The sequence below is a fragment of the Nycticebus coucang genome, chromosome 2 (assembly GCF_027406575.1).
Source record: "Nycticebus coucang isolate mNycCou1 chromosome 2, mNycCou1.pri, whole genome shotgun sequence".
Taxonomy (NCBI): Eukaryota; Metazoa; Chordata; class Mammalia; order Primates; family Lorisidae; genus Nycticebus; species Nycticebus coucang.
The window spans coordinates 168251205-168268657 of NC_069781.1; the positions used below are offsets into that span (position 1 = coordinate 168251205).

Genomic DNA, 17453 nt, shown 5'->3' on the forward strand with positions numbered 1-17453 from the left:
GGGTTCAGAGTAGAAGGAGGAGGGAGGGGGAAGGCAAGAGGTAGAAGAGCAGCTAAGCGACCAGTGACAGAACAGGACAGAGGAGCGTGCCTGTGTGTCTGAGTATCAGAACGGGCGGGGGCAGGAGTGAGAGAGGGTCCACGTGGGAGAGGCAACAAGACCAGCTGGCTGAATGCAGAGCTGCGGTGAGCAGGGTGACCAGGTGGGCTCCCAAGTTCTGGTGGTGGGTGGTGCCATTAGTGGGGTAAAAGGAGGAGGATTGCTGGAATCAGAGGAATCACATACAGATGGAGGATTCTTTAAAATATATGAGGTAGGTTGGGAGAGAACTAAGCAAAAGGGGCCAAAGAGGGTCCAAGAGAAGCAGTGAAGAGTGTCATGACAGAAGCCTTTAGAGAGGAAGTCGGCGAGGTCAGGGCTGGGCAGGGCCAACAGGATTGGGAAGGCATGTGCCACTGGGGACTTTGCTGAGAGCTCTTTTAGTGGAGTGGGGGGAGCAAAAGCCCAATGTTGTGAGATTAACCTTTCCGGATCCTGTGTCGGATAAAAACACTTTATTTCATATAACCTAAAATAGATAATAGGATCTAGTGAGTTCATATTTATGTTTTTCTTTAAAACTGTAGGATTATTACAAATAATCCACCAATCTCTTTCCCGTCCCAAATAAATAAGAGCTGAGAAGTATGTGGGTGGCAGAAAAATTAGACTGGAAAGGTTAAAGAAGTACCTGAAAGATAAAGAGCAGAAGGCAGCAAGCAGAGGTAGTTGCTTGCTGAAGGTTAGCATGGAAAAGAAGGATGGAGACAGGGCTACAGTGGGGGCTGCAGGAGGCTGAGGTGTGTGTGTAAGATGGGAGGAGGATGGTTTCTGGTTTTGATGAAAAATTACCCAGATTATATTAACATTGATGAGGGCTTGGTATGGTGACTCGTGGCTTAATCCTAGCACTGTGGGAGGCCGAGGCAGGCGGATCACTTGAGCTCAGGAGTTTGAGGTCAGCCTTAGAAGACTAAGACCTTCATCTCTAAAAATAGCCGGGCGTTGTGGCAGGCACCTGTAGTCCCAGCTACTCGGGAGGCTGAGGCAAGAGAATCGCTTGTGCCCAAGAGCCTGAGGTTGCTGTGAGCTATGATAATACTGCACTCTACTGAGGGTGACAAAGTGAGACTCTTGTCTCAAAACAAAACAAAACAAAACATAAAAACCGAAATCTCCCAAACATTGATGAGACGTTCCCTGTAGCACATATGCAGAGTTGGGTGCTGTGCTGCAGAGAAGGCACTTTATGGATTGAATGTGTATGAGGATAGATTTGGGTTTTTGAGCTGGGAAGGGAAGTTTTAAATATGATCCAGAAGTACTAACCATAGGAAAATTTTGATAGATTTGTCCACATCACTGATTTCTGACTGGTATGCCATGAAAAAAATTTAAAAGATCAAACTGGGTGCTGTGGCTCATGCTTGTAATCTTAGCACTCTGGGAGGCCAAGGCGGGTGGATTGCCTGAGCTCAGGAGTTTGGGACCAGTCTGAGCAAGGAGACCCTGTCTCTAAAAATAGCTTGGTGTTGTGGTAGGCACCTATAGTCCCAGCAACTTGGGAGGCTGAGGTAAGAAGATTGCTTGAGCCCAAGAGTTGGAGGTTGCTGTGAGCTGTGACAGCACAGCACTCTACTGAGGGTGACAAAGTGAGACTTTTTTTTGGACTGTCTCCAAAAAAAAAACAAAGGAAGGTCAAAGAAAATACCTGAGTTCAATGGAAGCAGCAGCCTGCTGTGCCCAGAGCAGCAGCACACACTTTGTAAGAACAAACAAAAAGGAACCTGAGAGCTGCCAGAACCTATTCCCCCTGAATTCATGGAATATTTGCTGTAAAAAAACAATGGTAGATTTTTCTTTTCTTTTCTTTTTTTTTTTTTTTTTTTTTTTGAGACAGAGCCTCAAGCTGTCACCCTGGGTAGAGTGTCGTGGCATCACAGCTTACAGCAACCTCCAACTCCTGGGCTCAAGCGATTCTCCTGCCTCAGCCTCCCAAGTAGCTGGGACTACAGGCGCCCACCACAATGGCTATTTTTCGGTTGTAGCCATCATTGTTGTTTGGCGGGCCGGGGCTGGATCCAAACCCACCAGCTCTGGTGTATGTGGCTGGCGCCTTAGCTGCTTGAGCCACAGGTGCCGAGCACAGTGGTAGATTTTTCTACATCAAAATGAATGTTCTCTAACTTCCATGTGGGCAGGAACCACCTGGAGACTGTCTTAGAAACAGAGATGAGAAAGTCTAATAGAGGAGGTCTGAGGTAGGGCCCAGGAACCTGAATTTTTAACAAGCTAAAAAAAATTTTTTTTCAAAGCTAATTCTGATGTAATTTGTTCCTTACCTTGAATAACCGCTCTAGAATGGCCAACTGAGGTCTTAATAAATGGAAACAAATCAATCAACCACCCAACCAGCACCCCTTCTGGAAGTGTCCCCAGGCATTTGACAAAGATTTGTCACCTACAACTATCTACTGCTGTGGGAAGAGGGCTGGTTTTAATGAACTTCTAACTTCTGCTAAGTGTACTTGAAAAGAATAGAAATGGTACAAAATGCAAACAGCTGGGAATTAAATAACAGTCCTGAGGGCAGTGGTTACTGAAATAGGACTGCAGAGAGGAGAGATGCTGGGAGCCCACGCTGGCCAGCTTGGAGTCAGTTTGTGCACATTTGCAAGAGCCAATTGTTAAGTTGTCAGGAATTTTGTAAGTTGTTGGCTAACTACAGCCATCATTAAAAATCCAATCATATAAACTTACAATTAAATAGATCATATTTTTAAGTTTTAAAAAGCCCTCAAAATGGATCACCTCCTAATTATTTTACTATATTTTACTACTGTGTGTGCTCTTGAGGTTACTTTTGCTTATTGTATCTGTATGGTAGAGATGCTGTATGATGCTGTGTTAATGGGCATCTCTTCCCAACTTATGTTGTTGGCTCGAAATCAGCCATGCTGGAGTATTTACACCAGGGAAATTGGCAAAGGCTACAAATCAATGTTCCTTACCCTCATTTTGGAAAACTGGTAGACATTTACTAGCATGTCACTGACTGTGGTTCTTGAAGAAATCAAGAGTGATACCAGCAGTAAGGGAAATCAAAGCATGAGCTATCTGAAGGGCAGGGAAATCCTGTGTATTCATCCCCCAAGCAGTAGTATGAACAGAGTGCACAGCAAGGTTGTGGTAGGTTGACCTGATCTTTCAGCACCCATATATTCTCCAAATTCCTTCAAAATCTTGCCTGAAGCCAAAGCAGAAGTGTCAGGAAGGAGGCAACTTTGGGGGAGACTGACTATTCTATTTGGAACTAGGAATCACATTTTTCTTGCCAAGAGATGAGATTAGTCAATGGTGCCACCTAGGCTCCAAAGGGAATGATCAGAAAAAGATTTCTCTTGATTTTAGCCCTGCACATACTAACTTCCAGTTTCTTCTTTTCCCTCATTTCTTTCTTTATTTCTCTACTTTTTCTGTTTTTTTTGAGACAGAGTCTCTCTATGTCACACTCAGTACAGCGCTGTGGCATCACAGCTCACAGCAACCTCAAACTCTTGGGCCTAAGCGATTCTCCTGCTTCAGCCTCCCAAGCAGCTGGGACCACAGGCGCTCGCCACCACGTCCGGCTATTTTTGTTGTTGTTGTTGCAGTTGTTAAGTTGGCCCGGGCGGGGTTTGAACCCGCCATCCTTGGTGTTCGTGGCTGGCGCTGTAACCACTGTGTTACAGGCACCAAGACATTTCTCTACTTTCTAAGTCAATTTTTATCTACTTTTCCAACAAAAATAGCCATTAAATTTTTGCAAGATCTTAACTTTGTGTTGTTCCCAGGCAAAAAGGGGTAATTATTAAGTTGAATGGCACAGGAATATGCAAATCCATACTTACGTATTATATATAATAATTTCTAATGAACTTGGTTAGGGAAGTTGTGCACATTTTCTCTATGGGTCACATAAATCAAATGTTTCTGTACCTTCCTAACATGTTCTATATCCTTCTCATTTTTCAAGACAGGGCTGATAGTTTTGTTAGCACATTGTAGTTTCACAAACAACCCTAGTTCATCCTTAAGTTTTATAACATTGTACAAGTGTCCATAAAGTTCATAATATATATATGGTTGAATTCTCATGGCCGAAGAGTCCTCCAGAAATTGGAGTAAAATTCTAGGTCTTTAGTTCCTGCTTGGTTTACTTTGCATCTACTGCATTGGAGAAACCATACAGTGGTCCCTCAGAAATGTTACTTCTGTTTTGTTTCAGTGGGCAAAATTAAAGAAAAACATTTAATTGGTTGGTCCAAAGCTTTTGTTCCAATTCTAACAGTTTCTATATTCTCAGAAAGGATAACTAACCCTTAAGTTGAGGGATAGATCAGACATTTCCAAACAGAAAACCAGTAAGGAGTGAATTCCATTCTTTCTGTAATGTGTAGAACAGGATCCGCCTGAACCCTGTTAACTAGTCGCCCTGAAGGTGTCAGGGGGTGAAGTGAAGCTAATGGTACAGCTATGGAGCTGGGATCCAGACTTGGGATCAGGATACTTTTTCAATGTTTTCTTTTTTTTTTTTTTTTGTAGAGACAGAGTCTCACTTTATGGCCCTCGGTAGAGTGCCGTGGCCTCACCCAGCTCACAGCAACCTCCAACTCCTGGGCTTAAGCGATTCTCTTGCCTCAGCCTCCCGAGTAGCTGGGACTACAGGCGCCCGCCACAACGCCTGGCTATTTTTTGGTTGCAATTTGGCCGGGGCTGGGTTTGAACCCGCCACCCTTGGTATATGGGGCCGGCGCCCTACCTACTGAGCCACAGGCGCCACCCACTTTTTCAATGTTTTCAAAAACAACAAAAGTTATTTAGAAATCTCATCTCCTGCCTGTCCGATTGTATGATTGTAAGGCTTTATTTCAGGTGTGGGCATGAGTTTTACAGGGGAGCCAGCTATTTGTATAAGCAAGACTTCAAACGTAGCCCTTCTAGCCTCCCCTACAACAAATTGTTGTTCTAAGGCCAACAATTTTGCCTTAGAAAATGTGCCTAAGAGACTCTACAGGCTACTAGCTATTTTCTTTAGAAGTAGGAATTAAAGACCCTGTTAGGAAGGTAGAGGTCAAGTTTGCCCACATGTAGGTCAAACTAATAACAAGGCCTGGGTACTGCCATGTTTTAGATGCTCACGAAACATTCATCAAACCGTTAACAAACTCAATGAACATTCACAAATGTAAAAGCCTATGGCATTGTGCTATTTCACAGGACCTTAGGAAAGCCTTGTAGGCCCTACTTATGTTGTTAGAGACGGACCTGAATCCTGCAGCGGTTCTCAACCTGTGGGTCACGACCTGAACAACCCTTTCACAGGGGTCGCCTAATATCAGATATTTACATTACGATTCATAACAGTAGCAACAAAAATAATTTTATGGTTGGGGTCACCACGACATGAAGAACTGTGTTAAAGGGTCACGGCGTTAGGAAGGTTCTATGGGCTCCGTTCAGTGTGCCCTCATCCTGGATCCTCACACACAGGACTGACTCCTTTCCTTAGGATGCCTCTCCACATCCCTTGGCCTAAAGCCTTAGAACTGTCCATGCTGGTTATTTCCCCCGTCCCTGTTTACGCTCGTCTGTTCCCTGGTAAGAGTTTGTTTTTTTTTTTCCTTTGAGACAGAATCTCACTGTGTTACCCTGGGTAGAGTGTTGTGACATCATAGCTCACAGCAACGTCAAACTCCTGGGCTCAAGTGATCCTCGTGCTTCAGCCTCCCGAATAGCTGGGAGTATAGGCACCTGCCACAATGCCCAGCTAGTTTCTATTTTTAGCAGAGATGGGTCTCACTCTTGCTCAGGGTGATCCCAAATTCCTAAGCTCAGGCACTCACCTGCCTTGGCCTCCCAGAGTGCTAAGATTACAGGTGTGAGCCACTGTGCCCAGCCCTGGTGAGGGTTGATGGTTCAGATTCCCTCTCACATCAGCCTATTTGAAACATGGCAACCAAATCTCAACAGCTTCTCCAACACTCCCACATTTGGATATCTCTTAAGTTTTGAAGTTTTGTGTATCAGATTTCTTTTATGCAGTTAGATGCAACCATCTGGCTTTTTATCGCTGAAAAAGTAGAACTTTGTTTTCTGTAGTTCTCCCTTTACTACCTTGAAGTGACCTCTGAGAGCAAGCTTCCACTCATATAGACTAAGAGCTGTTTTACATCTTATTACAGGTTAAGTATACCTAATCTAAAAATTAGAAATGCTCCAAAATCTGAAACATTTTGAGCACCCACACAATGATTCAAGGAAATGCTTACTGGAGTGTTTTCATTAGGGATGCTCAGCCATGAAATACAATGCCAATATCCCAAAGCCCAACTATTTATGGTCCCAAGCATTTCAGATAAGGGACACTCAACCCAAATCCACCTCTATATTTCCATCTCTTCATTGCCAAAGAGCTGGAAATCTAGCTCTTTGGCAATGAAAACTGATGCTTCTGATTACTTTGAAACATTATAACCACATGAAGTGGTTTCTGAGATTCAACTGACTTTTTGTGCTATTTTATTGCATTCTTAAATCTTTGAACATTAATATGCCATATAGTACATTTGAGAACGCTTAAGGAGGGTCTAACTGCTCAAAGGAAACTAATATCTACACGATCACCTTGTTATATGATTAAGTAACTTTTAAGTTGTTTTTTTTTTTTTTGACACCGTGTCTCACTTTGTCTCCCTGGCTAGTTTGCAGTGACACATTCATAGCTCACAGCAACTTCAAACTCCTAGGGTCAGTGGATCCTCCTGCCTCAGCCTCCCAGGTAGCTTGGGCCTACAACTGCATACTGGCCACCATGCCTGGATAATTAAAAAATTTTTTTGTTCAGATGGGGTTTCAGCATTGCCCAGGCTGGTCCTGAACTCCTGGTCTCAAGCCACCCTCCCACCTCCCAAAGTGCTAGGATTACAAGCACGAACCAGTGTGTCTGGCCTAAGTACCTTATGTAATTTGTTCCTCTAGGATTCCTATGTACTTATTTGGGGGAATTTTGTCCATTCTTAGTACCATGCCTATTAGCCTTGTGGTCTGATACACGTAAGACCTGCTACAGTGTTAAATGAACGTCTCTCTTGAAAAACTCCTGGGACTGACTTCAAGCTTCCACTTACAGTTGAGCAATCTGAGACACAAACTAGAACCCAAGTCTTCTAGGCTCAGTGGAGAGTTCGCTGCACTGCAGCGGGCTGTTTTTATTTAAAGGAATGAGACCCTCCTTCCATAAAAGATACCAAAAGAATTCCGTAAGGCAGCGTCACTGAAGATGTCTTGGTTGCTTCTGAAAACAACAGATCATATTCCCAAAGTCAAAAACGACTAGAACACCGACATAAAAACCAAGCCATTTAATTGTGTCTTTGAAGGTAAACAATATATGGAACTGGGTCCCAAGCCCTGAGAATGCCAGAGCTACGGGTCCAAACGTGGTATAGTATTTTCAACGGAGTTCAGAAGGGTCAGACCTCAAGGTGTTACAGGAGGCAGAGAACATATGGAATTCATGCATTCCATTTAGCAGTGTTGGTAATGATCAGAACCAGATCCCAAGAGTCTTTCAAGATGGGGAGAATTCAAATCCTGGTTTTACAGATACAAGAATGAAGAGTACCCAAAACGTTATGCTGACTTCTCTTCATTTCTCTCACACCACTTGAACCTGAGCTATCGTATCCCCAGCTCTTAGCAGCTGAAGCTGCAGTTTAGTTTCGAGATCAGTCCCTCCATCCATTCACTTCCGAGTTATGCCACAAGGGTGACTGGAGGCAGAGAGCTCTCAGCAGGACAGCTTTTTAACAAGCACTTAAAGTGAAAAAGAACCCTCTAGCAGCACACTGATTTAGTTTATAAGATTTTAATTTACAAATTAAAAAAGCTACATGTTTTACTTTTTCTCCTTTTTCTCTTCTTTCTTTACATCACTCTTTTCCTTATCTTTCTCTTTGTCATCTTTTCTATCCTTTTTGCTCTCTTCTTTTTCCTGCCCTTCCTTCTTCTCTGCATCCCGGTTGGCAATCTTGTTGTTGATGAGGTTGTGCAGGGCGACCACAGAACGGATCAGTGAGGCCAAGTACACCACCACCATCTGGTCGTTGGTCTTCAGGTAAAAGGCCTTGACAAACTCCTGCAGGCTGACGTCTGGCAGCAGGTTGAAGACGTCCTGCAGCTGGTAGATGATCTGGTGGTTGATGGGCAGCTTTCCTGTGGCTACTTTTTCCAAGTAGCTCCTGATATCCAGAAGCTTAGAGTTCAGTCCCTTCAAACCATGGACTTGGTTTGTGATCCGTTGGGAAAGAGTGCCCACTGTAGTGTCTTTGATGTCTCTGTAATAACCCATAGTAAGGACAGGAGAAAGCATCAGGGTACCAGGTAATCATGTACGTTCTCCCATCCTGAGAAAACACCCAGCTTTGTCAGGAGGGGAAAGTTTTCAAAAGAAAAATGTTACTTTTCCACTTGATGAAGATTTGGGTATAAAATACCTGAATTTTGGTTTCATTTAGGGCACATATTTTATCTTTCTCATCACAGGGCATTTTTCAAAAGATGGTTATGAGAAAGAGCTAAAATGAAGCCATTTTCACTTAAAAAACAGTTGCTTAGGTCAACAGTTAAGATCTGCCAATAACTTTCTGGGTAACCTTGTGTTATGAAGCTTTCCACTTCAAAATCCCTGTTGCTGAAAAGGATGGCATTTTCTCCACCTGCATTTCTAGGCTGTTTTAGCTTCAATCAGTAGTAATTTTTAAAACTGGAAATTACTCATCAGTTGATAAAAATTATGACCTTTAGAAATAAGGATTTTATAGATATAGGATTTTACTTTTTTTGTAGACAAAGGATCTTGCTATGTTGCTCAAGCTGCCCTCAAGGATCCTTCCACTTTGGCCTCCCAAAGTGCTGGGATTCCAGGCATGTGCCTCTGTACATGGGCCAGATACAGGATGTTAAAACAAAATCTATCCCAACATGCATGATTTTCTGCAGAAAATGGACTACATTTGTTGGAAGGACATCCAGTGGAGTGTGCAGGCCCACTGCACCCATTTATTTCACCCATCTGTTCTTGTCACAGTCCACATGACAGTTACTGAACAAGATGTGCTAACCACAAAGTTATAAACTGTAACTCAAGATACCTTGGAGATGACCTCTTTCAACCTCAACTTACAGAAAACAAAGTTCCAGAAAGGAACTGTGATTTGTTCAGAACAAGAGAATCAGTACTGGATGGCCAGGACCAGAACCCATGTCTCTATCCTCCTGCTGTAGATTTCCTTACGCCGTGCAGCCTCTCAGGCAGCCAGTGATTACAATGCTGTGCTAAGGTCTCTCACCGTAACAAGTGTTCCACTCCAACTTCCTCAGCTTCCTCTGCTCCAATTTCACTGGTCACGTGCTCAAATGTTTTCGAAGTTGGAGTTCCATCCTAGGAGAGGAGGCTTAACTAGAGTTATTTCCTTAAAACAAAGGAAACAAACAGGCATGTGCTCCTTTTCACATCTTGAGCCTTCTGCTTTAAGTCAGTGCCTTCCATGGGTGCGTTACTGAGAGTTTTCCATGGCAAACTTGGGGATGGCTGGCTTTGAAAGCTTAGCCTTCAAAGCTAAAATCACTGTGATGATATTCAGTGATGAAGTCTCCTGGGCTAGGTTTTTTAAGTTGTGGAAGCCACTAAATTGTTATTTTAAGGGAAATCTTTTTTTTTTTTTTTAAAAGGAAAAAATATATATTTTAGAGTCTTACTCTGTCACCCTGGGTAGAGTGCCATGGCATCATAGCTCACAGCAACCTCAAATTCCTGGGCTTGAGCAATCCTCTTGCCTCAGCCTCCTGAGTAACTGGGACTACAGGCACCTGCCACAAGGCCTGGCTAGTTTTTTCCTTCTTTTTTGTAGAGACAGTGTCTTGCTCTTGCTCAGGCTGATCTCGAACTCCTGAGCTCAGACAATACAACTGCCTTAGCCTCCCTGAGTGCTAGGATTACAGGGTGAGCCACCCCCAGCCTAAAGGAAATTTTTTTTTGTTTTTGAGACAGAGCCTCAAGCTGTCACCCTGGGTAGAGTGCATGGTATCACAGCTCATAGCAACCTCCAACTCCTGGGCTCAAGCGATTCTCCTGCCTCTGCCTCCCAAGTATCTGGGATTACAGGCACCGCCACGACGCCCGGCTTTTTTTTTCCTTTGGTTGCAGCTGTCATTGTTTGGCAGGCCCGGGCTGGATTTGAACCCACCAGCTCAGGTGTATGTGGCTGGTGCCTTAGCCGCCTTGAGCCACAGGCACGGAGCCCTAAAGGAAAATCTTAATATTCCCTTAAGCCCACTGTGGGGATGGACACTCAGGGAAGTCTTAGGTTGATTCTTAAACTATGTAGTTCTTTCTAGAGTGAACAATATACAGAATATCTGCTTTTGAGGCAAGCTTATGCCAGAAAATATGACTTTGACCCATGCCTTGTCCCTTGGATCAAATGACACCAGAGTACAAAAACAATGCAATAGGGTAAGTGGCTTTGTGGTGGTCTGAATTAACTAAAGAATCTGCTGGGGTTATGATCCCCTGCATCACCTAGTGACTTCCTGATGAGACCTGGAGATACTTTTCTCAGACCCAGTGCCAGAAGAGGCTGCATATCACCTGTACAGGCTGTAAAATGTCTCCCAGGCAGGTCGGCACAGTGATGAAAGCAACAGGCTCTAGCCAGACTGCCTGGGTTCAAAGTCTGGCTCTGCCATGTATGTAACAAGGGAGCTATAGGACCTTAGGCAAGTCACTTCACTTACTACTGTAAATGGTAGCTGTTGAAGTTGTCAGGAGAGAGTGAAACCCAAGGGGCTTTCTCCTCTTTGGATGCCAGCAGAATCTGTAATGAGCCTATAGGATTTCATGGCAAGCCTTTTCAGACATTAATTCTTCCCTAGTTTCATCTTATTAACATGAACCTTATGTCTCCTTTATCTCCTCACTAAAAAAAAAATTCCTTGTTTCACTGAGGGTGGTGGTATATGAGCAATCTCAAAATCCTTCTCTGAATATTCTGTGCTCGTAAGAAAACATACACATATATAATTTCACATCAAGTCTTTTTTTCTTCACATCAAATCTTAACTAGAACTTTAGTTCAATTTTCCTGGAAATAGACAAATGCTATAATCTGGTAGCTCTCCACTTTCATAAAGGATATGCACAAGCTCAGGTACAGGATGCTATAGAGCTGAGCAAGTGATCACACAGAGAAGTCTTGCCAGCTAGCTCTTGGTAGCTCTGACTTACTCTGTTTGAAAATCTATGATCTATTCTATAGGGCCTGTAAATCTTCAAGGAGAAAAGAATTCTTAGCACAGAGGCGGCTCAACAGTAGATACTACATCAGAGTAAGACCCAGCTCACCAGAGGCTGCTTTTCCGTTCCTATGAACATCTCTGGGTAATTATTTGACTACTTTAGGCCTCAATTTCATTTATAAAAGGGGAATTTAGGTTTCTATTTCTAAAATTTGGAGATTAAAAAAAAAAAATCAAAGGAAAAAATTAAGATCACCTCTTTGTTATAGAGATATAAGGGATTTCTTGACTTGAAAATGGAAAAAAGAAAATCACACAATAAGTAGCAAGTCTGATCTCCTAGGCTCACAGTAAATGACTTACATCGTGAACTTCTTCCACTGAAATATACGCTTCTGTGGGCAGCCCCAGGTCCTTTGGCTTCACGTCAATAATGACCAACACCTGGAAGAGAAACACATTTTAATAAACCACTCCATACCCAATAATTTCAGCTATTCTTTTAATAATTTCTTGCATTCAATTAGAAACAAGCCAAACATTTTTAGCAAAAATGAGTTCATATTTCAAATTATATCATCATTTGCTCTGTCTTTTGTTCCCTTCCATTAACAAGCCAAGAGGGGTAGCATAATGTGGTTATTAAGCACAAGGACATCATAGTCAAGAGAGCCAAAATTTCAACCCCAGGTCCACTACCCATTCTGAACTTCAGTTTTCCCATTTGTAAAGAGGATATGTAGTTACCAAGAGGATTATATGAGATAATTCACATACCTGGCACTTAGCAGGTGTTAACTGTTATTTTCCAAATTTACCAGGTTATATCTTACTTCATAGAACACTATAAACTAACACAACAAGTTTATAAAGAAAAAGCAGTGAACTGATTCACTACCAAAATCCTTCCTAAGATGCGCTTACTTGAGCTGGTTGACAACGAATATCATTTAAGAGTTTTAAAAATAGAGAACACTCACTGAGTTAGGGCAGTATCTTTTCATGAGTTCATTGATGGCGATGTCATTCTTGTGTAGTTTAGGGCCTGTGTGGTACCACCCAACTATTCTTTCCCTGGCTGGGAAGGAAAAAATTAGTGGTTTTAATTATTTCACGAATATCTACACGAGTCCCTCAAACAGGATAAAAACATCAGTGGCATATCCTCTACCTTTTTTAGGACTCCAGACATCTATTTTAAACCTTGATGTACTTTTAAAATTTAAAACACAAAACAAAATTCTCAGAAAATAAGGAATGTGGAAATCCAGAGACATTGTATCTCAGGCTAGTTTAGAAAATGAGTCACATATCAAAACAACAAGAGAACAATTCTAAGGCAATACATAAACAAATAAAAGTCCAGGTCACATAAAAGGCAACTATAAGTGTTGTGGGAATAAACATTTTGGAAGCAGTATGGTTAGTGTAATGAAATAAAATGAAAATAATACATGTGACAGAGAGATAACATTTACTCTGAAGGTACTAAAACTCTAGGAAGGTAGATTTTGGTAGATCTCCACTATTCTGTTACAGAGGGCTAGAGCCTCTCCTTCCCAAACCCAGGGGGTCTATCTGGCCTTAAACTGCTTCTAAAGTTTTTCATTTAATCACTACCTCATCTCCCCACTACCACCAGTCTTAAGTCTAGCTAAGTGAAAGGGCCCTTTACATTAAAGGGAATAGACATAGAAAAAGAAAACAAACACAGGTACACAATGCCATTCTCTAATACCTTCTTATGAAATCAAGACATACCATTAACTTTCTTAAACATTCCATACATATTTTCCAGATAATCATGGTCTAAAAACCAGACAGAATCATCCTTGTCATCTTCATCAAAAGGTACTAAGAAGAAAAAAATAAGTAAGCTTTAGTTTAGGGTTCTAGATAGAAAGCAGGTCACAAAGAGAGACCTCTGACTCACTTATGTGTTTGATTTATCCAACATGGTGTTAATTTTTTTTTAGACAGAATCTTGCTCTCCTGGGCTAGTGGGTAGTGGCATCATCATAGTTCACTGCAACCTCAAACTCCTAGGCTCACTTATCCTCATGCCTCAATCTCCCAAGTAGCTGGGAGTAATTTTTCTTTTTTTTTTAAATAGAGATGGGGGTCTCATTCTTGCTCAGGGTGCTTTTGAACTTCTGGCCTCAAGCAATCCTCCTGCCTTGGCCTCCCAGAATGCTAGGATTACAGACATGAGCCACTGTGCCTGGTCTAAAAATATATATTTTTTTTCCAGTTGTTTGCAAGAACTAGGAGAGTTTAAAAAAAAAAAAAAAATCCAGACTTCCAGCTTCTCTTAAAAACCTGGGAGACCTGGCAACTACTGCCTACAGTGAGATAGGGGCTATCCCCTTTATACAAGGCCACACTCTTTTTTTTTTTTTTGTAGAGACAGAGTCTCACTGTACCGCCCTCGGGTAGAGTGCCGTGGCGTCACACGGCTCACAGCAACCTCTTAACTCTTGGGCTTACGCGATTCTCCTGCCTCAGCCTCCCGAGCAGCTGGGACTACAGGCGCCCGCCACAACGCCCGGCTATTTTTTTTTTTTTTGGTTGCAGTTTGGCCGGGGCTGGGTTTGAACCCGCCACCCTCGGCATATGGGGCTGGCGCCCTACTCACTGAGCCACAGGTGCCGCCCACAAGGCCACACTCTTAAAAGCCCCACCACCTATTTCCCATCTGGCAAATTACATTAGTGGCTGGTCTTTTCAGACACTGGAGTTGGTGACCTATAGTCTCTAAGTCATGCCAACAATCATTTTGGTCTTCTTTGTTGTTGTTGCTTTAATTATAGGAGTAATACATAGATACATTCTTATAAAGATTCATGATATAGAGTAAAAGGGAAAAGTTCCCCATCTTCTCCCTTGCCTTCCCAAACCATAAATAGTTTAGAGCAGGAGTTAACTGTACCGGCTGCCTGTTTTTATAAAGTTTTACTGGGATAGAGCCACACTCATTTGTTCACATATTGTTTATAACTGTATTTGCATCACAACAGCAGAGATGAGCAGTCACCATGGAGACCGCATGGCCTGCAAGTTTAAAATACGCACTGTCTGGTTGAGTCGATAGCCTGTATGCACTATTTTCTATACTTCAGCAAATGTGAAATAGAATCTCTGGGTTGTAGTAAAAAATGGCAACAAATGTTTTATTTTAACCATGCTCAGAAAAATTTAAATTTGTCTTTTACCTGCAAAACTGTTGGATACATCAAGTACTTTCTTTTGCCATGACCCCAAGAGCACACCGACAACACGCTTCTGGTTTCCAACCTTGCCGATTCTGAATGAAAAAATAGATGATCGGTCTGGATAGAAATGCACAGAAATGCACAGAAATGTAAACTCAACAGTTACATTCTTAATGGGGAATACCAATGGCACAGATATAATTTAGTTTACCTGGGAACTGATATCCCTAAACAAATGTAATAGGTTAGTTCTTAATATATTAAGGATAATTCATGAACTGCATACTAATGCACACTGGTAGTTTTTGCTTACCACTGACTATAAAGTTATAACAAGTTTGGAAAAATTTCAAACTTCATAGAAATGTAAAGTGAAGAAAATAAAAACTTTCCAGATTTTAAGTTTTTTTTTTTTTTTTTTGTAGAGACTGAGTCTCACTGTACTGCCCTCCGGTAGAATGCCGTGGGGTCACACGGCTCACAGCAACCTCTAACTCTTGGGCTTACGCGATTCTCCTGCCTCAGCCTCCCGAGTAGCTGGGAATACAGGCGCCCGCCACAATGCCCGGCTACAGATTTTAGGTTTTTAAAATATTACTTATGAAAACACTAAGTCTAGCTAAGTGAAAGGGCCCTTTACATTAAAGGGACTAGACATAGAAAAAGAAAACACATACACACATAAATGCCATTCTCTAATACCTTTTTATAAAGGTATTATTCATTTAATAATAACTTATTTAATTTTTTCTTTGTGGCTCTCCTTTTTCCTTTAAACTTTCCCTGTCCTCAGATCTTTTTCAGGGATAAAGATGCTAGAGTGAAGCCAGTCTTATGGCCTGCCTTCTGGGTTGCTAGTTCTCCTCTGGAATACATTCTCAACGTCTAAAGTCCCACCAGATATAGTTTATTCTTTGTAAAGTCTAGAGGCTCAGAAAGTGATTCTGAGTCAGAGGCATGTGTATGCTATTTGTGGCCTCTCTGGGTGCTTATTAGACAGAAGTCAGAAATGAGCTGGTGACTAATCACACACAGAAGAGGACAGAATGAGAAAGATTTTACTTCAGAATTCATTGCAAACCTCCTGTGATTTTCTCCTAAGTAGTTAAAACTATTTCACTTCCTCTCATTTCATTGGTCTTTCAGAATTCTGCTTTAATCACTAGCAAAAGTGAGACACAGAAACAACACAACTCTATGCTAAAGAATAACAGAGGCCACTGTGAAATAAACTACATTTCCTCAAAAGTTGCTAGTGTCATACTGGTCTAGTTGTATTTTTCTTAACATATAGTTGGCAAACTGTAAATGTGTACTAAATTTGGGGTTTGGATCAAAGAGTTGGTGATTCTGTATTCTTGGTGGCTGTGAAATTTTTTGTGTGTTTCTTGAAATAAGTTTAAAACCTATCAAGAATTTAGTTCCCACACTTCAAAGGAAACTTCCACACTCATGGGCTTTTCTTTTGCTCTACAAAAGTCCATCTGTTTGTTTTTTTTTTTTAAATCCGGCATTTATTTGACACAGCAGCTCGTCCTCTTAACAAGTGGCCAAATATGACTTAAAAAGGTATCTGCCCGTTAGCACCCCTAGTACCCCAAGGGAAAAAACTGTACAGCAGAAAAGTCACATGTCCTGGTAGACTGAAGGTCCTTTTCTGGCTCTGGATGAATTAATTGTACAAAGCAAGTAGCAGAAGAATGGATACTTTATAACTTTACAACAAATACTCCCAACATTTGCCAATTAAAGTAATAATCTTGTAAAACTTACGAACACGTGTAACAGGTCTAGCAGGACAAACAGCTCTAAAACAAGCGATGGGTGGCGGATGTGCACCCTCAAATCACAAACTTACCAGGTGACCTGTAAAGTTTTCTTAACTTAATCATTAATGTAAATCAGGAGTTTCAATGTGCCAAAATGTCCAACTGGTCTCGTTTTTAAAAGAAAACTGACACTTCACCTACATTTTTAAGCTATCGTCAAACTAGATTCCTACTTAGAAGTTTTCACAAGTTAAAATTACGACCCATCCTGGAAGCCCTTCAGGGCGCTGAGACCCGAATTTCAGTGACAGCTTTCAGAAGGTACAGAAGCGCCTTCCTACGAGACCGAGTTTTTTCGATGAAAAGGGGCGGACGAGGTGACAGATGGGCACCAGCCTGGGTGCGGGGGTCGGGGCCAGTTGAAGCTGGCATCGTCCGTGTTTTGGTAAAAGGAACAAGGAGCCCAGGCCCCAAACTGGCGGCTGGGGCAGGGGCGCGACGCCGGTGACTTCGGCTCCGTTAGTTGAGGTTGGTCTGGGCCCGCCACAGTCAGAGCCGCCCGCCGCCCCATCTGCCCCCTTAGCTTGCCCGCGGCCGCCGCGCCTTCCCCAGCGTGCCCGTGACTCAGCAGCGGCCGCACCGCCAGCCCGGCTCGGCCACCCCGCGCCGCCCGCTCACCGGTTGAAATGATCCACCACACTGAGCAGCACCAGGGGGTGGACCACCACCTTCTGCACCGCCAGCTCGGGCATCGCGACACACCCTGCCCGCCAGGCCTGGCTCCCCGAGACCCGCAAAACCCGGCAGCGTCTCCTCCAGGCCCAGCTCCTCCTCTTCCGGTTCAACAGCAGCCGCGCGGCCTCCTCCTTCCGCTCCCAGAGTGCCACGCGCCGCCTGCCCGGACTGTCGCCACGGTCGCCATCTTGAGGAGGGGAGCGCTGTGGAGAGGCGGGCCTGCCCTCGTCTGCTTTGCGTTTCCCTGGACTTGAAAGCCACAGGGACACCGGTGTCTGCTTTAGCTTCTGTTATTGGGCGTACGCTGTCACCTGCACCGGCTTTTCGCTTCAGTTCCTTCCCAGCTCACTCCGCCCGC

General features: G+C 43.0%; 1 protein-coding gene across 1 annotated transcript; it reads right to left on the reverse strand.

Annotated features, from left to right (window-relative positions):
- Positions 1 to 7427: 7427 nt before the first annotated feature.
- PSMD7 (proteasome 26S subunit, non-ATPase 7) lies at positions 7428 to 17223 on the reverse strand. Its single transcript, XM_053605318.1, has 7 exons — positions 17039 to 17223; positions 14592 to 14683; positions 13141 to 13233; positions 12360 to 12457; positions 11743 to 11823; positions 9432 to 9523; positions 7428 to 8417 (listed from the first exon to the last, which is right to left on the reverse strand). The coding sequence occupies exons 1-7, from the start codon at positions 17110 to 17112 to the stop codon at positions 7979 to 7981; spliced, it is 969 nt and encodes a 322-aa protein (XP_053461293.1). The 5' UTR covers positions 17113 to 17223; the 3' UTR covers positions 7428 to 7978.
- Between the last annotated feature and the right edge of the window lie 230 nt (positions 17224 to 17453).